We start from the raw sequence: 20,612 nt of genomic DNA, 5'->3' as shown, positions 1-20,612 counted from the left end.
AAACCATTATTTTCAGTTATATACTTTAAAAGATCCTTTCCTGAATTATTCAAAGCTAATTTATGGATATGGGGTAAGACTGAAACAAAGGGTCCATTTGTATCTTCTTTAAATTTTCACTAGATAAACACAGTCTTCTTATATTTAACTCTTAGCAAATTCTAATTTAGTAGAGCTTCATAGAAAGATGAACCCCTTGTTGGGAGTTTAGTACAGAACTCAGCTGGTAACAGATACTCTGGAAGGTTATTTTTCCATTAGGGGAACAGATAAAACTCCAAGTAATCTGATCACAATCTAGATTCCTTTAGAACAGTTCAAATATGTTTAAAATATAATTTATGTACAACTGAATAAAAAAATCCTACTGGAAAAAAAAAATCCTACTGGACTATACTGGGAAACTGTAACACAAATGGGGTGAAAAATGCCTTAACATATTAAACATATTCTGTAACTTACTCGAAATTCAGCAACTATTTTAGACTTGAGAGCAGCTTTTGGATTCATGGATGCTGTTGGAATTAAACAAAAGGTTACTGAGAATACAGACAGAAAAAGCTGACAAATATTCAGAAAAGTTTTCAGCTCTACAGTTAAGGGTATACTCTTTGAACATACATCAAACATGCATATTTAAATCATAATTCCTAAATAGTGGAATACAAATTCAAAACAGTCCCAGGCACTGTCAATATATACTGTCTAGATAGGTCTAACCTACTTACCTCCAATAGACCCTTTAAATCATAAAGTCCTAGAAGTACTGATTTGGAGATACTGAGATACATACAGTATCTTTTTTCCTAGTCTGACTGAGTATAAGATCTCAATACTTCAAATTAAGAGTGTTCAAGAGCAGGATATCCAATTAATCCTGAGCAATAGCTGAAGAAAATTAGTTAAAAACATCAACTCTATTCCTATGAATTTAGCTTTGGATTTCTTTTTCTGCTAACTCAATTCACAGCAAAAATAGACAGGGAAAGTTCTAAGTACTTGACAACTGTGGCTGAACTTTGGCTGAAATGATGACTCTTGTTGTTCCTAAGCATGCATGCAACTTATAACTGAAAAGATGTCAGAGGACTCTCTTAATCATGACAAACATCATATGCTTGCTGGAGTAAAACCATCCCAAGTGTCCTGTTTCACCTCCCAATTCTGTCTTTTACCTTGCTCCCTCCACACCATCAAGTCTTTCTCAATATTCCTCAGTTTGGCCCACAGTGACCTATTACATGCAGTATTCCACTCCCTTGATCTCATGCTGGGTAAACACGATAAACACAGCATGAGTTCCTGTTACAGACTGAGTTTCTGGCCATGATTTGAGGCCCATGTCTAATCTGGCAGAGTGCAACCCCACATCTGAAGGATTTCATGGCTCCCACAGAAATGCTTCTCAATGCCCAGTCTCCTCTTCAGCTCTGCATATATTTACTGCCAGCTGCTCTAACCTCATGTATCTTTGAACCTGAGAGCAAGCCTGGGCACTAGGCTGTTTTTTTTTCTTCTTTCAACCCCCCAACTACTCTTGAATCTTCACTCACTTAAACCCTTTCTCTGCATTTCGTTTGTTTAAAAGTAGTTCTTTTTTTTTTTTTAAGAAGTTAACTCCATGATGGCTTGTTTAGTATAAGTCACTGGGAGCCTCCCAGGCCTGGAAAACACAGGCTTGCCTATGGTTTATGCCAGGTACAAGGTTAAATGGTCTACATTTTCTTCTGCTCCAAAAAGAGGTTATTTTATATTAGTTGAGATTTTGTTCCTTACTTTGTGATTTCTTCCACTGCTTATTCGGTTGTTTGTTCAGATTTTCTTTCAGCTGCTTCTGAGTTTTGAAAGTAGTACCTGGAAAACATTTCAGTTTTTGCAATCTGGTATTATGGGAAGATGTTCCGTAGGTCCACTTCAGTGTCAAAAGTTGCAGCATGAAAAAAGGCAATCCAAGACTGTGTTGTTTCTTTCTTTCCTTTTCTTTCATTTTTATTAAAAAAAATAAAAACACCCACCAGATCTAAGAAGCTGTCATATAAAGATGATTTCTGTAACTAATGAAGCTACTGATTTTGCGAATAGGGCAGGAAGCTTAAAAAATACCAGTCAACATATTCAAATGAAGAATTTAACAGCTTCTTAGAAGATGTTATTCTTAAAGCAAATTTCTAGTCAAATCATGGTATCAGATATCACCAACTTCTACTCAATGGCTTAATTACATGCATCTAATACATGGAACTAGATAACTTTTAAAAAACAGGTGCACAACTTACTGCAAATCTAAACCAAAATAGAGACTGAAGAATGCCAATATAGGCTTACTACCAAAATAGCTTAGTGAAAACTGAAACCCTGTCCAAAAAGTCTCCAACAGTAAGAAGACAGGGCAATATTTATTAAACACAAAAAATGAACAATTTAAAACATTCAATTAAAGTAAAGAAAAGGCAGGAAAGTAATCAGATGGCCATAATCACTTTAAATATGCTTGACCTTCTGTAATTGATAAACAAAATCCAACCCTCCCAAAACCAATTCTACTTAAATGTTAATTCAAACAGATTTTTCTAAGTATTTAAACAGGGCCAGATCCAAAACTTTATTTTTCGTTATTAAGCAATAGGACCAGATCTATAAAATATACATAACTTTAGAACAATGAGTCAAATCTTTCTTTTAGGAGAGAAAAGACACTTACTCAAAGCTTCTCTCAATGCCATAATCATTTCTTCTGGGTATACATTTCTGTCTTCCCAGATTTTAAAGATTCGTTCTACAGACTTCGAGACAGATGGATCCCTGAAGAGAAAGAAAAAGACAGACATACAAAAATGTGAACTTATATCTAAATCTAGAAATCTGAAAATAAAGTTGTCAACAAAATTATTTTCCAAATATCTTCTGATGTTTATTTTAAAATTTTTTTTCTAGTGTCTAGCACTAAAATCCAACACTCGTTATTCAATATTTCTTATTAATGACATACACGAAGCTTTGGATGACATAATGAACTTTCTGACGTACATGAAGTTGAGAGAGCTAATCAATGTGCTCATTAACTGGCATCCCAAAAGATAGGTTGTATTTAGTAAGATGAAATCTAGCAAGGAAGAACCTGGTCCAAAAAACAAATTGTACTGGTTCAGAATTAGAAGACAATGTTTAAGCAATGCTATAACATTTGCTTTTTCTTAAAGGCTTGGTGTAATCATGAATCAATCACATGCTGTAACATGTTTTCCAAAAAGCTATCAACTAATACTGCAAGAATACATATCTAGATGAGGGAGGTGAGGAGTATCACTTTACTGTTTGCCTCCCAATGGGCTTCTGTGTCAGGTTGGCCACCTTACTTAGGAAGAAAAGTGTTAAAGTAGAAGTGCTTGACAAGTAATTATGAGGGAGCAAAAATTAAAATCATGTCTTATGTGGAACTGTAAAAGAAACAGAAAAACAATTTCAGGGATGCAAAACTGTTATAAAGAGGAGGAACCAAATCGTGGTTCTGTGTGATCCCAGGAGGCAAAACAAGGACATGGGCATGAAGTCACAGGGAAATAAATTTCATTCTAACAGATCCACCAAAGAACTGACGACATTTCTAACATTAACAGATGTGTCAAAAGACAAAAAGGGAAAGAAAAAAAGAAAAAGAAAAAAACTCGGGAACTTAACCTCTCCCCAAGTGAATCCAAACCCATATGGAAACTGGAGATAAAAAACTGAGCTATGTCAACTTTTTGGCCGCTTTCAGAGTCTATGACTCCATAACATCATGTGTTCACAAGGGACTTTTTTTTTCTTTTGCCTAGTAACAGCATGTACAGGCAACAGAGAAAATTGTATTAATCTTCTGGAAAATTGTATTTTCTAGAGACTTACGAGCCACAGTGGACAGCCTTTTCTTCTTTCTTTTCCTACTTTTATGTTGATAGCATTCTTCTCATTATAAAAATATGTATATAGTTACTTACATACAGAAGTACAAAACCATAAACAGTATTTATTATATTTATAGTAGAGTATATATTGTATTTATGTCATATGTCATAAACACTATACTTAAGTATGTTATATATAAATATATATGCTATAAATACTATATTATAAAATTGTTTCTATAACACTGAAAAAATTATAAGTATTAAAAAAACTGCCCTCATTTTCAGCAACATAGATTTATAGTACACCATTTTCAGCATTACTATCTTCTAGTCTTTTTTTTCCTATGATGCTAATATTTTTCTCAAACAAGGTTTACATTGGTGTGTGCACACATAACTGTATTTTTTTTTCAATTAACCAAACAAGCATTTCCCAATGTTTCAATCAACTCTTTGTAAACATTACACTTGATGACTGTTCCAAAATTTACTACTACATGCCTACTGCTGGATATTACTGCTCCTTCTAGATTTGTTACAATAATTAATGCTATAATTAAAGACTCTTAATAAAGAAATGCTTTCTGAGAGGGTTGTACCAATCTATATCCCAACCACGAGTATGAGTATACTTCTATAGCAATGGTTGTTTTCACTTCAATTTGTATTTGTAATCTCAGTTTAACCATTTCCCTGTTTTAAAATCTCTACTATAAAAAGTTTCAAACATATTTAAAAGTGAAATGATACAGATGCAAGAACTTACGATTTTGCCACATTTTCTAAATCTTTCTGCTTTGAAGTATTTTAAAGCGAACCAGGTATGTTCCTTATCTTAACTCTTTTCTAACATTTTGCTATCTAACTATAGTGCTACTATAATACCTAACAATTTTTTTTTTTAATTTTGGTATCACTAATGTACAATTACACAAGCAACATTAAAGTTACTAGACTACCAAGTCCCCTCCACATACCCCATTACAGTCACTGTCCTTCAGTGTACTAAGATGCTATAGAATCATTACTTGTCTTCTCTGTGTTGTACTGCCTTCCCCGGGCACACCCCCCCATTATGTGTGCTAATCAAAATGCCACCCTTTTCCCCCTTATCGCTCCCTTCCCACCCATCCTCGCTAGTCCCTTTCATGGGTTAGTCCATTCATGGGTTCTGTGAGCCTGCTACTGTTTTGTTACTTCAGTTTTTTCTTTGTTCTTATACTCCACAGATGAGTGAAATTATTAGATACTTGTCTTTCTCTGCCTGGCTTATTTCAGTGAGCATAATACCCTCTAGCTCCATCCATGTTGTTGCAAACAGTAGGATTTATTTTCTTCTTATGGCTGAATAATATTCCATTGTGTACATGTACCATATCTTCTTTATCCATTCATCTACTGATGGACACTTAGGTTGCTTCCATTTCTTGGCGATTGTAAATAGTGCTGCCGTAAACACTGGGGTGAATCTGTCTTTTTCAAACTGGGAAATTCCTAGAAGCGGAATTCCTGGGTCAAATGGTATTTCTATTTTGAGCTTTTTGAGGAACCTCTATACTGCTTTCCACAATGACTGAACTAATTTACATTCCCACCAGCAGTGTAGGAGGGTTCCCCTTTCTCTACAACCTCACCAACATTTGTTGTTGTTTGTCTTTTGGATGGTGGCCATCCTAACTGGTATGAGGTGATATCTCATTGTGGTTTTAATATGCACTTCTCTGATGATTAGTGATGTGGAGCATCTTTTCATGTGCCTGTTGGCCATCTGAATTTCTTCTTCGGAGAACTGTCTGTTCAGATCCTCTGCCCATTTTTTAATTGGCTTATTTGCTTTTTGTTTGTTGAGGTGCATGAGCTCTTTATATATTTTGGATGTCAACCCCTTATCAGATGTCATTTATGAATACTTTCTCCCATACTGTAGGATGCCTTTTTGTTCTATTGGTGGTGTCCTTTGCTGTACAGAAGCTTTTTGGCTTGGAATGGCCCCACTTGTTCACTTTTGCTTTTGTTTCTCTTGCCCGGAGAGATATGTTCATAAAGAAGTTGCTCATGTTCATGTCTAAGAGATTTTTGCCTATGTTTTTTTCTAAGAGTTTTATGGTTTCATGACTTACATTCAGGTCTTTGATCCATTTCTAATTTACTTTTGTGTATGGGGTTAGACAATGATCCAGTTTCATTCTCTTGCATGTAGCTGTCCAGTTTTGCCAACACTAGCTGTTGAAGAGGCTGTCCTTTCCCCATTGTATTTCCATGGCTCCTTTATTGTATATTAATTGACCATATATGTTTGGGTTAATATCTGGACTCTCTATTCTGTTGCACTGGTCTATGGGTCTGTTCTTGCGCCAGTACCAAACTGTCTTGATTACTGTGGCTTTCTAGCAGAGCATGAAGTTGGGAAGCAAGATCCCCCCTGCTTTATTCTTCCTTCTCAGGATTGCTTTGGCTATTCGGGGTCTTTTGTAGTTCCATATGAATTTTAGAACTATTTGTTACAGTTCACTGAAGAATGCTGTTGGTATTCTGACAGAGATTGCATTGAATCTGTAGATTGCTTTAGGCAGGATGGCCTTGTTGACGACATTAATTCTTCCTAGCCGAGAGCATGGGATGAATTTCCATTTGTTGGTGTCCTCTTTAATTTCTCTTAGGAGTGTCTTGTAATTTTCAGAGTATACGTCTTTCACTTCCTTGGTTAGGTTTATTCCTAGGTACTTTATTCTTTTTGATGCAATTGTGAATGGAATTGTTTTCCTGATTTCTCTTTTTACTAGTTCATTGTTAGTGTATAGGAATGCAACAGATTTCTGTGTATTAATTTTGTATCCTGTAACTTTGCTGAATTCAGATATTAGATCTAGTAGTTTTGGAGTGGATTCTTTAGGGATTTTTATGTACAATATCATGTCATCTGCAAACAGTGACAGTTTGGCTTCTTCCTTACCAATCTGGATGCCTTGTACTTCTTTGTTTTGTTTGATTGCCATGGCTAGGACCTCTAGTATGCTATGTTGAATAAAAGCAGGGAGAGTGGGCATCCCTGTCTTGTTCCCGATATTAGGGGAAAAGCTTTCAGCTTCTTGCTATTAAGTATGATGTTGGCTGTGGACTTTGTCCTATATGGTCTTTATTATGTTGAGGTACTTGCCCTCTACACTCATTTTGTTGAGAGTTTTTATCATGAATGGTTGTTGAATTCTGTCATGCTTTTTCAGCATCTATTGAGATGATCACGTGATTTTTGTCCTTCTTTTTGTTGATTTGGTGTATGATGTTGATGGATTTTCAAATACTGCACCATCCTTGTATCCCTGGAATAAATCCTACTTGATCATGATGGATGATCTTTATTTATTTTTGAATTTGGTTTGCTAATATTTTGTTGAGTATTTTTGTGTCTATGTTCATCAGGGATATTGGTCTATAATTTTCTTTTTTTTGTGGTGTCTTTGCCTGGTTTTGGTATTAGAGTGATACTGGTCTCATAGAAAGAGTTTGGAAGTATTCCCTCCTCTCCTTCTTTTTGGAAAACTTTGAGGTTGGGTATTAAGGTATTCTTTAAATGTTTGATAAAATTCTGCAGTGAAACCGTCTGGTCCAGGAGTTTTATTCTTAGGTAGTTTTTTGATTACCTATTCAATTTCATTGCTGTTAATTGGTCTGTTCAGATTTTCTGTTTCTTCATGGGTCAATCTTGGAAAGTTGTCTTTTCCTAGAAAGTTGTCCATTTCTTCTAGGTTATCCAATTTGTTGTCATATAATTTTTCATAGTATTCTCTAAGGATTCTTTGTATTTCTGTGTTGTTTGTTGGTAGTGATTTTTCCATTCTCATTTCTGATTCTGTTTGTGTGTGTACTCTTTTTCTTGATAAGTCTGACTAGAGGTTTAACCTATTTTATTTATTTTCTCAAAGAACAAGCTCCTGTTTTCATTGATTGTATCATTTTAGTCTTCTCGGTTTTATTTATTTCTGCTCTAATATTTATTATGTCCCTCCTTCTACTGACTTTGGGCATCATTTTTCTTCTTTCTCTAGTTTCATTAATTGTGAGTTTAGACTGCTCATTTGGGATTGTTCTTCTCTCTTGAAGAAAGCCTGTAATGCTATATACTTTCCACTTAGCATGGCCTTTGTTGCATTCCACTAAAGTTGGGGTGTTGAGTTGTTTTCATTTGTCTCATATATTGTTTGATCTCTGTTTTTATTTGGTTTATCGATTCACTGATTATTTAGGAGCATGTTGTTAAGCCTCCATGTGTTTGTGGGCTTTTTTGTTTTCTTTGCATAATTTATTTCTAGTTTCATACCTTTGTGGTCTGAGAAGCTGGTTAGTATAATTTCAATCTTTCTGAATTTACTGAGGCTATTTTTGTGACCTAGTATGTGATTCTGGAAAATGTTCCATGTGCACTTGAGAAGAATGTGTATCCTGCTGCTTTTGGGTGTAGATGTCTGTTAGATCCATCTGTTCTAATGTGTTGTTCAGTGCCTCTGTCTCCTTACTAATTTTCTGTCTGTTTGATCTGTCCTTTGGAGTGAGTCATGGGTTGAAATCTCCTTAAATGGATGCACAGCTTTCTATTTCCCCCTTTAATTCTGTTAGTACTGGTTTCACAAATGTAGGTGCTCATATGTTGGGTGCATAGATGTTTATAATGGTTATTTTTTCTTTTTGGACTGACCCCTTTATCATTATGTAATATCATTCTTTGTCTCTTGTTACTTTTCTTGTTACACATCAAAATGTGTATTTTATCTGATACAAATACTGGAACTCCTGCTTTTTTCTCCCTATTATTTGCTTGAGATATCTTTTTCCATCCCTTCACCTTAAGAGTTCTTTTATTAGTTAGCTACCTTTTACCTACTTACCAATTCTATTAAATATTTCCTGTTTAAATTACTGGTGTATAGTTTCCCCCTCTTTATTGGAACTGACTTATATGGTATATAATATAGCTCAGCAGTCTAGAGCTGTATGACATGTGATATCACAACAGACTGAATGCAGAAGCAGGTATGAGAATTTAGCTCTCTGCTATTAAGCAGATTTTCAAGAGATCTGCCAGAATACAAAACACTACTCTACTTACTAAAATAATTTTGTTTTTACATTTATTGTTTTAAAAGTGATTAATAAATATTTGAACATTTTAATTATTAATATGACAAATGGCAGGCAAAATCTTATTCTTTTTGTCTTTTTCTTGTTATTTTGTAATTCTTTATGAACACTGTTGACCCCACTGCAAACATTTCTCCCACTCTGTGGCTTGTCTTCTCACTCTGTACTGTGTCTTTCAATAAATGGAAGGTCTTCATTTTAATGTAGCTAAATTTAATCTTATGAGGTGAGGTCATGAGATATTCTCTTTATATTGTCTTCAAAAAGATTGATAGATTCTTTCAAGTTCATGTATTTAATATGCAATTAATTTTTGTGTATGGTGTGAATGGGATCTGATTTTTTATATATATAAATAACTGTCACAGCAATATATATGAAAAAGTTCTTTTTCCACTGCCTGTAGTTTCATATACAGGTCAATTATATAGATACATTGGCCTGTTTCTAGACTTTGTATTATGTTCCAGTGGTTTCTTTGGTTGTCTCTGGGCCAACACCATATTGCTTTATTTATCACAGCTTTGTAAGTAGTTTTGAAATCTGATAGAGCCAGTTTTCCCACCTTGTTCTTCTTTAAGAGTTTCTCAGCTTTTTCTTTTTGGGGGAGGGAGAGGAGGGAGGTGTTTGCACCCTTCCATATAAAATTCAATTTGTAAAATAGAGGTGCGGAACCCACTGGGATCTTAATTAAATTGCACTGGATTTGTAAATCAATTTGGGAAGATGTGATGTTGTTAATATTGAGTCTTTCCTATCTGTAAACATTTATTTAGCTTTTCTACCATATTTCTCAATTTCATTTCATAATTTTCTCTAGAGATCTTACACATCTTTTGCTAAGGTACAGTCAATCCTCATTAATCATGGATTCTGTACTTGCAAATTCAGCCACTTGCTAAAATATATTTATAACCTCAAAAGCAGTACTTGTGATTTTGTGGTCATTCTTGGGCATGTACAGAGTTTGAAAAGTGCATGTTCTCAGATAAGTTAAAACAAGGTGGTACTCTGCCATCTTATTTCAGCTATCATACTAGAAACAAGTGTCCTTTCTGTCATCTGATTAGTGCCGCATTTCTTTGCATTTTTGTTGATTACACTGTTGTAAAATGGCCCCAAGCATGTTGCTAAAGTTCTGTATAGAGTTCCTAAGCAGAAGGCGATCATGATGTGCCTTACTGAGAACATATAGGTATTAGATAAACTTAATCTAATTTATGCCTTAATTTATTAATGCCTTAATTAGTATTCATGCCTTAGTTATTGTGCTATTACCTGTGAGTTCAACATTAATGATTAATCATTATATTAATATAATAATCAGTATCAAACATATTAAATAAGGTATTTTTATATAGAAACACACATAAAGCAAGGGTATGTACTGATCAGTTGACAAAAATATTGTGACTAAGGGCTTAAAGGAATGTAACCCTGTATTTCCTACAAGAGCAATGACTCGGCATTCACTAATTCAGTGTTCATGGCAACTTTAAACATAATTACTGTGAATAACAAGAATCAACTGTGGTTTTTTTTTCAGTATAAGGAATTAAAATGTTTTTCATTTTATTACTTTGTTTCCCACATATAATTAAAACAATTAATTTTACTATATTGGTTTGAGTCCAGCAATCTTGCTACACTCTCTTAAATAATGCCAATAATTTATTTGTGGATTTTCTTGGTTTTATGTATATACATTCACGTCATCTGTAATTACTGACAATTTTTAAAAGCTTTTTTCCTTTTTCATTAATACATTTAATTTTATATTAATATACATATTTATATATATTTATTCTCTTTCATTTATATATTTTCTTTCTTTTTCTGCCTTATTGTAGTGGTTAGGAACTCTATTACAAAGTTGAACAGAAATGCTGATACTGGGTATCATTCTTGTTTTGTTCCTCTTAGGTAGCATGTTTGCTATAGGTTTTTATTTTTGGAAGATATGTGTTATTTTACTGAAGAGATTTCATTCTAATCCTGGTTTGTTTTATAATGAATGGGTTTTCTAAATCCACTTTTTCTGCAAGTTTTGAGATCATCATAAGGTTTTCCTCTGAACTTTTATGAAACAGTGAATTATATGAATTTATTCTCCAATATTAAACCATGCTTCCATTCCTGGGAATCTCCACATAGTTATGAGGTATTTATATTCTTTATACTCTGCTAGACTCAGGCTGTTTTTTTGCATCTCTGCTCATGAATAAGGTCGGTCTATAATTTTCTTTTCTCATACTCTCCTAGTCAAGTTTTGCTGTTAAGGTTGTGCTAGTCTTATTTAGATAAACTGAGAGGCATTCTCTCTTCTTTTCTTGGGACAAGTGTGCATAGATTGGAATTGTTTTGTCCTTTAGTATTTGGTGAACTTGGTGAAGGATCTATTAGGGGTGGGTTTTTTTTCTTTTCTTTTCATTAAATTTTGTTCTAATGGGTCTCAAAATTCTGTGATATACTTTTGATCAAGTACTGATTTTGAACATGGCTAACTTAAAATTTCACACACAAAAGCCACAAATGGTCCACAAAACAATTTCCTTTCTGTCTGTAGGTTTTATGATGCACTGCTAGCATTACCCAACCCTCTTTTCCAATTCAGCGGCCTCCTTAAAGTTTTTGATGGTTCTTTTGTCAATTCCATCACATTTGTAGATCAGATGACCAGTAGTGTTAGATCTGTGTCCAATGACAACAATGTTGGTATAAGTCTTTTCCTTTACCATTCTGATTTTAGCATTAGTGGTGATTTTTAATGATATTTGTGTTCTGGTGGCAAACCACTGCAAAAAAGGGGGATCTTCTTATGGGAAGATTTTTTATTACTAATTGAACTTATTCAATGTTTATAGGATCATATGGTCCTTATTTTTTTTCTTTGAGCCATTTCAGTTACTTGTATTTTCAGGGTAACTTGACCATTTGCCTGTATTTTCAAATTTTTTGGCATAAAGCTGTTCATATTATCCTTCCTATGGTCTATAATATCTGTAAACATGTCCATCTTTTACTTTTCTAACACTGTTTTTTTATGCCTTCTCCCTTTTTTCTTGATCAGTCTCATTTAAAGTTTATCAATTTTATTATTTTCTCAAAGAACCCATGTTTTTTTGGAATTCTTCTATTGAATGCTTGCTTGTTTCGTCTTGAATGTTTTCCCCTGAATTTTCTTTTTATTGTGGTAAAACACACATTACATAAAATTTACCATCTTAATCATTTTTAAGTGAACAGCTCAGGGTATTGTACATTCATACTGTTGTGCTATCATCACCACCATCTATCTCCAGAACTCTTTTTATCTTGCAAAACTGAAAGTCTATATCCTTTAAACAGTAACTCCGTATTCTCCACTCCCTCCACCTCCTGGCAATCATCATTCTATTTTCTCTATGAATTTGACTATTTTAGGTACCTCATCATGTTTGATTTTTTAAATTTCATTAGTTTCTGCCCTTATTTTATTATAGCCTTCTGTCCATTTGCTTATTTTGCTATACTTTGTAAAACTCCTTGAGATAGAGTTCATTAATTTTGGAGCACTTTTTACGTTCCTGAGGGCTTTATAAGTGCTTTTACCTATATTAGCTTAGTTAATCCTCACAACAATGCTGATAAAAGCTGTACTATTATTCTCATTTTACCAGTGAGAAACTAAAGCAGAGAAAAACTATATAACTAGTCTAACAAGTGGTAGATTGAGGATCTGAGATTTGAGCCTAGGCAACCTGATTCCAGAGCTTGCATTCTTAACTTCTAAGCTTCACTGCTTCCCAAGAAAGAAGAGATATTCTAGGAAGAAAAATCCACAGGCACTTATATTAAGACATACATAGTATGAGTATTTGGCAAGAGCAATGGCTCATTATTGGGACATGGGAGAACTGATGACAGGATATGAAGGAAGGTTGAGATTTGATTGTAGAGAGCTTTACATGCCTTCTCAAGGAGCTTGGATAACAGTACGGCAAGGCAAAAAAAAAACTCAATGAAGGCTACTGAGTGACATAATGTCATTCTTTCTTAATTTTTAAAATGTTCAATTTCTTGTCTTAAAGTAGTTTGGTATCGTTTATTATCAGTATACTCATTTGTAACGTGAAGACAATAATCTTTGCTCCTAACTATATTATACAGTTGGTTTGAGAATCCAAGAAAGTAATAAAAATGAAAGGAATTTGCTAAATAATAATATAAAAATATATTTTAAAGAATGACTGGAAAACATTAGTAATAATAGTAGGAGTAATCACCATCTTCATCATCATAGCAGCAGCTAACACATGTAACTGATTTATTATATGTCAGTCACCATTCTAAGCTCTTTGTATGTATTATTAACTCACTTAGCTCCCATACTCTATAGAATAGGTACTATTATTGACTCCACTATACAGATAAGAAAATTGAGGCTAATTTAAGTTGTCTAAAGTGATACAGCTGGAGTAGGGCAGAACCAGCATTCAAACCAGCATGTCTCTGGACATCAATGCGTATGCAGCCTGAAGTGAATGAAAGGATATCAGAAACTAGTTAAGTTGTTGTAATAATATAAATAAATCAAACAAAGATAATAATGGGAAATTAAAAGGCAGAGAGAAAAAGAAGAAGACCCAGCAAAAGAATCAACCGCTGGTAAGTAACTAAGAAATGAATGGACAAGAACTTAAAATTACTAAGTGGCTATTGTAAGATGAAAAACTTCAAGTTTATGAGGACTCTGTGGTAGAACTCAAATAATACAGGTCTAGAGTCAGAAAGAGCTTAGTTTTAGTCTCAGCCCTTTTACTAGATTGTCATCTTACATTGGGCAATTTCTTAACTGCCCTGGGCTTCAGTTTTCTCATTTTGTAAAGACGAATAAGAAAAGCCAATCTGTTTACCTGAAAAGTAGATCACTGTGAGTTTCAAGTAACGTCTGTATAATAATCTTCAATTTATAACACATTTTCATAAACATTGTAGGAGTAGGCTTTATACAAATGTCAAGTACATTAATGTTTTAGACATTCAGAGCTGAGTATCATAATGTAACAATGAAGGAGCAAATCCCAGAAAATAGTTGAAGACATGGAAAAAAATCCAGAGATACAGATATAGCCCTTATTAGCACATGAATAACATTTAAATATATGAGTAGATAAATCTCTGAGAACATGTGAAAAGACACAAGAAAGGAGGGGTGACAGTTTAGTCAGAAAGAGAAAGCTGCTAAAACCCAAACTCCCAAATGGTTTCAAGACTTTCTTCACTAACAAGGAGCTGTGGGGGCCATCAGAAACCCTTCTTATGCTGGTTTATTTCAGAACACTAAGCTAATCAATTTCCCAAAATCTGTCATGACATATTTTCCCAACAAAGGTCAGACATACAACTCTCTCTATACTCTTAGAATAAAAAAATTACATTAAGCTCTGACAATAATTAGCATAAATTCACTTTTCAATTAAAGATGAGAATTTAAAAACAAAAATGACTGCCTTTTATAAAAATCCTGGGATAACAACAGGCCTTAGGAAAGTTCCACCCACATCAAAGATGTACCTACTCTCAAACAGTCCTGACATAATACAAGCAAACCTTCAGTTCTTATAGGGATTCTTCTGTAATCTATATATAATGTGTTTGTTTGTTTCTTTATTGTATCATTGATATGCACTCTTATGAAGGTTTCACAAGAAAAACAATGTGGTTACTACATTCACCCATATTATCGAGTCCTCCTTCACACCCCACTGCAGTCAATGTGTGTGTTTATATATAAAAACTTAATTGAAACCATTGCTGGTAGCAGAGTTAATTCAGAGTTTTCCAAGCAGTAACTCTGACATTCATGAAGACACTTTCCCTGTGCTTAAAACTGAGGTTTCAACTATTCTGTTCTCACAATGACATACACATTCAGATGAACTGATCTTTAGGATACAACTGGTAAATAAATAACAGATTGGTTTGCCTTCATTTATGCACCTCCTCTCATACACATATTCTCATTACAATAAAAACTAGTCTCCAGGTTCTCAGCCTATGGAATTTCAAGCCAGGGAGGAAAGAATAAACTGAAATTTAATAATTGAAAGGAGCTGTTGGATAATTGTTTGGAAAGAAAAAGTTTCCCAACCCATCTGAAAGTACTGATTTCTCTCTTCTGTCATCTCTCTTAACATATGGCATTAAGTCTATTCCATAGCAACTCTTAATCAAGTGAAATTAAATAACTCCTTAGAGGGATTAAAGGAATAAAATCAATGCCTTAATGCAGAGGTCTCTAGGTTGTCTTTGGCTCAAATTTAGTCATCATATGTATTTTGTTTGGCTAGTGATGTTTACTACGCTGATGGACAGTGACTGTAATGGGGTATGTAGGGGGGACTTGATAATAGGGGGAGTCTAGTAACCATAATGTTGTTCAAGTAATTGTACATTAACGATATAAAAAAAAAAAATCCAGATTCTGACTTAGGTTAAAAGTGAGAAAACTCTTTGGAAGGTGTGGCAGCATGTGTTAACACTGGCCTCGTATTTCCTTACGGCCATACACTAGGGCTAAGTAGCTGCTGCTCCTTTTAGAAAGGTTTTTCCTCACATTCAACCCACCTCACTCATCCATGTTACCCTTCTGAAACTTCTACACATCTGTCCCTTTATTGCTTTAAATTAAGAGAAAAGAATTCACAAAAGGTTAGAAATGTATTTAAAATATAACTGTAAATAGAAATTTAAAAAGGGATAGTGGTGGCTAGGATGGGGCTGTTTTAAGGAATACAGAAGCTCTTATCTTAAATCCTCTCATTTACCATACACTTTGTAATTAATTTCTTTGTAAGCAAGCATATATTGTTTCACTGATTTGAGTCTTCTCTTTCTGCTTCTATATATATAACTGATAGGGGAACTCTAGCCTTACTGTTCTTTCAAAAAATTACTTTGCATATTTATCCTTCCACTTTAAACCCTACTGAGATTTTGACTGGGCTTACACTGAATTTTCAGATTACATATTGGGAAAGAACCTTTTTTTTTTTTTTTTTTAACAATACCAAATCTTTCTTTTCAAATGGTATTCGTGTATGGATGTACATATATATGTGTGTGCGTGTATTATCTATACCTATATCTATATATCTTCATCATTCCAGGTCTTCTTTAATTCCTTTAGTGATGTTTTAAAATCTTGTTTATAAAAAGCCTTACCTGCTTCTTATTACATTTATTCTTGGGTGAGTTTTCTTTTATTTTGGGGGACAGTACATTTGTTACAAAAGGAATCTTTTTTTCCTAATTACATTTTCAAATTGATTACTCCTAGCATACATGGGAAAACTACTGTTTTTCTATGTTGAACTTGAATCTGATTATTTAACCCGAACTTTCTAATTAGTTGACTCTACATAAGCCAGACTAGGAACTCAGGATAGACCTGGCCTGCTGCCTGTTTTTGTAATTAAAGTTTTATTGGAACACAGCCACACCCATTTGTTTATGCATTGTCTATGGCTGTGTTATGCTATAACGGCAGAGTTGAGTAGTGGCTACAGAGATCCTATGGCCTAAAAATACTTAACATGTGGCACTTTATAGGAAAAGGCTGTTTACCCAGAAGTAGGCAATCCTATCTGCAAATAACAATGCAGTCTCTTCTAAATGCATTCTTGTTTATTTATTTATTAACTTTTGTAGAAATTAATGGATCTCCAGCATAATGATGAATAGTAATGATGGTAGATGGCATCCCTGTCTTGGAAGGCTTTCATTCTTTCACCATAAAGTCTGATATTTACTACAGCTTCTCTGAAGATACTGTTCATAGAGTTAAGAACATTTTCAGGGCTTAAAATTTTAATCTAAAGGACAATACTTTATTCTCAGATTATGCCCTTCACACCTTTTTCTGTCAAATAGTAATAGTAATACAAAGTAGTTGTTTAAAAAAATATCTTTATATAGTAAAATAAAAGCTGACAACCTCATACTAATTCACAAACTAGTACACAAAATCTAAGTTTAGGAAACACCAGGTTAAGTTTTAAAAAGACTATATAGTGATATTACAGTAGTGGACATTATCCAGCATACTGTTTTTCTTACTCAAAATCATACTGGGGTTTATATATGTAAAGGTGAAACACAGATTAGTGGTTAAAAGGCAAAGAACATGGGCTTTGGGGTCTAGACAGGCTTGGGTAGGAATCCTGCACATCCACACAACCACTTTCCCCACAGCTGTGAGAGCTTAGGCCAGCTACTTCATCTCTATAAGTCACAGTTTCCCCCTTCTCAAAATAGGGATAATAGCAGCAGCCACTTTATAAAGTTGTTCTCAGGATTAAATGACTTAAAGCACACAAAGCATTTTGTATAGTATCTGGTTAAGTATGAGTGTTCAATAAATGTTAGGTGCTCTTACTATTTACAGCAGCCAAGATATGGAAGCAACCTAAATGTCCATCAGTAGATGAATGGATAAAGAAGAGGTGGTACATATACACAATGGAATATTATTCAGCCATAAGAAGAAAACAAATCCTACCATTTGCAACAACATGGATGGAGCTAGAGGGTATTATGCTCAGTGAAATAAGCCAGGCAGAGAAAGACAAGTACCAAATGATTTCGCTCATCTGTGCAGTATAACAACAAAGCAAAAACAAAAGGAACAAAACTGCAGCAAACTCACAGACCCCAAGAATGGACTAACAGTTATCAAAGGGAAAGGGACTGGGGAGGATGGGTGGGGAGGGAGGGATAAGGGGATCAAGGGACATTATGATTAGCACACATAATATAGGGGGGGCCCGGAGAAGGAAGTATAGCAGAGAGAAGACAAGTAGTGACTCTATAGCATCTTACTATGCTGATGTGCTGATGGACAGTGACTGTAATGGGGTATGTGGTGGGGACTTGATAATAGGGGGAATATAGTAACCACAATGTTGCTCATTTGAAACCTGAGCATAAGATTGTACATCAATGATACCTTAATTTAAAAAATGTTAGGTGCTACTATTATTTTATGTATTTATGACATGTGTACAAATCTTTATTACTTAGTATATTCAAGTAGGACCATATTTTAATCTTTTGTCATACCAAAGTAGATATCTCAAGCTAACAATGCAAAGAAAGGAATAGGATGATTCAGTTATGTGTTAATTCTTAACAAACAGATCAATAATACATAACATTCATGTTTTTATAAGTATATAATATTAAGCTAGTAAATATGTAATTTGAGGAAATAGCTATTTTGATTGTTCCATATGATTGTTTATTCTCTGTGTGTGTGTTTGTGTGTGTCTTTTGCTCCAAACAAACGACTCACAAATATGGATGAAACACAAAGAAAACACTTCTGGTACAGGGCAAAAATAAGGTATCAAAAATAAGTGTTTGGGAAGCACTTTGTGAAATGCTGTATATAATTTTGCTAAGAATGGAGTAAGTCAATATGGAATTGGGAGTAAGCATTCCCATTTCTATTTAATTACACATATTTCATGGAGAGGGGGCAAGATTTCAGGAAGACTGAAAGAAGAAAGGAAATGTGTAAAAAACACAAAAACAGAAGACGTAGTTGGAAAGAAGCATATCCAAAGAGTATGACTAGGAGATTTATATGGCCAAGTATAGAGAGAATAGGCAGAGTAAATAAATAAAGAGCTTTTAAAAGAAAATTGTATTAGCAGGAATGTTACAATGAACAATTTAGACAAAATATGCTTGGATCTTCAAGCATATGCAACAGTCCTTACTAAAGGCTAAGAAGGGAAATGAAAACTACATTTTCCAAGCTTTATATCCTGAAGAGTAGTAAGAATTTACTTACTTCACTAGAGCAGCTGCTTCAGGAAGTACATCAGCAAATGATTCACGGAATATGATTGCGTTTTTCCTTTTACAGTTCTGGATGACATCATTGGCAAGGTAAAAGAGATTCAAACGGTGGGGATAGGCAGCTAGAGATGACAAAAGACAATAAAATAGAAATTAAGTCAATTAATACTTATTCAACTTATTCTAAACAGTGTTCTCAAACTGTGTAACTGCTCTTACACGGATGAATGGATGGATAGACAGACAAATTAACTAACCTACTGCTTAAAAACCTTGACAAGCTTTAAGTTAAGTTTATGTTCAAGGTACTCCCCAAGCAGATTTTTACTACACTTTTTAGATGTTTGCCACTAAAATATCATTAACCCTGGAGAAGCTAAAATAAAACTTTCTCCTAAGTATTTGGAAAGATAAAAAACTGAGCTGAAAGCAGCTCAACTTGTTGCAAACACACCAGTGTTGGTGAAAAGAGCATGAGCTTTAGAATTTCATTAGAATGTGACCTTAGGCCAATTGCTTAACCTCCCCTACATTATTATTGTTACAGATAAACTCTTTTCATTAACCAGTCCAGATACCACCCAGGCAGACCTAAATTCTCCCATCTCCTGGAAGAGAGGCTCTGCTGCTACTCTCAGCACTAGGTGAATGTCCTGGGAAATAGGCAATTTGATCATATAAATACATCTAGGTCAACTTTTTCAAATTCCCATGGTAAGGCCCAATCAATTTACTATCTCAAACCTTAAACACCACCTCAAGTTTCATTATTATCCTGGACAATTCTAATGTCCATATGGATGATCCATCATGTTTTCTAGTCTCTTGATTTCTTGATCTTAAATTGTGACCTTCAAGAACCACTCCTTTATAAATTTTAAAGTCCCCCTTTCTCACAACTTCCCACTCCCATTAATTTGTTCTTCAATTCCATTAAGATCCCAATCCTTTATTTTTACTAATTCTGTAGTCCATTCCAGCACTCCATTGTAGAGTCTTTGATCCAATAAACCACTCCTTTATCAAAACCATTTTATTTTCCTCCTCCCTACTAATTTAGCCCTTCTATCGTGTGCATTCAACAGATCAGTCTAAGTGAATGCCTTCACTGTACCTTTATTTCTGTTCCTCAGTGCTACTGAGGAAAAATCACAGCACCAGGAGGACTGAAAATCCAAATAAATTCAGTCTCCTCTTTCAGTTTCTGGGGCTTCAGTGTTACAGTGTTGCAGTCCTTTCACAAGTCCTAAATCAGCATCCCCTCTCATTTGCTCTAAGAGCTATTCTAAATTTTTACTACCCCCATCAAGCCACTTCTTCTCACTCTCAGGAGGTAAGTTTATATGCTATTTCATAGAGAAAGCAGAAATCATTACATGGGAACTGTGTTATCTCTCAAAAAAAAAGTATTCATATTCAAGCCCATCCAAATCCATTTACTGGAGTCAGTTATTATCTTTCAGATTCAGAAATCTGACAGTTTTATATATTCACTGTCTCCACTTTAACTTTTAACTCCATAATCAGAGGAGCTACTTTTTCCCCTGTACTTAAAATATGCAATCTACTGTTCTAAGAGCTTTATATAAATCATCTCATTTATGTTGCCATCACTCAAACAGCAATTACCAAGGGTATCAATAAATTCCAACTTATTAAACCCAATGGAGATTTTTTAAAATGTTTTTTCTTTGTGGCTTTGGCATAAAGAATAATCTGTTACAGTAACTCCTTTGGATTCTG

At 34.3% G+C, this 20,612-nt stretch overlaps 1 protein-coding gene across 3 annotated transcripts in view; it reads right to left on the bottom strand.

The window, feature by feature from the left end:
• RPRD2 (regulation of nuclear pre-mRNA domain containing 2) overlaps positions 1 to 20,612 on the bottom strand; it is a 93,672-nt gene that overhangs the window by 26,613 nt on the left and 46,447 nt on the right. For all 3 annotated transcript variants that reach the window (XM_036905263.2, XM_036905264.2, XM_036905262.2), the window contains 4 exons: positions 18,862 to 18,991; positions 2,702 to 2,802; positions 1,777 to 1,854; positions 463 to 515 (listed from right to left, as the gene is read on the bottom strand). In XM_036905263.2, coding sequence (XP_036761158.2) covers positions 463 to 515; positions 1,777 to 1,854; positions 2,702 to 2,802; positions 18,862 to 18,991 — 362 coding nt within the window. The remainder of the gene's footprint in view (positions 1 to 462; positions 516 to 1,776; positions 1,855 to 2,701; positions 2,803 to 18,861; positions 18,992 to 20,612) is intronic.

Source organism: Manis pentadactyla, chromosome 4 (genome assembly GCF_030020395.1).
Source record: "Manis pentadactyla isolate mManPen7 chromosome 4, mManPen7.hap1, whole genome shotgun sequence".
Lineage (NCBI taxonomy): Eukaryota > Metazoa > Chordata > Mammalia > Pholidota > Manidae > Manis > Manis pentadactyla.
The sequence above is the reverse complement of the archived record's forward strand: the minus strand, read 5'-3'. Positions and strand labels throughout refer to the sequence as shown.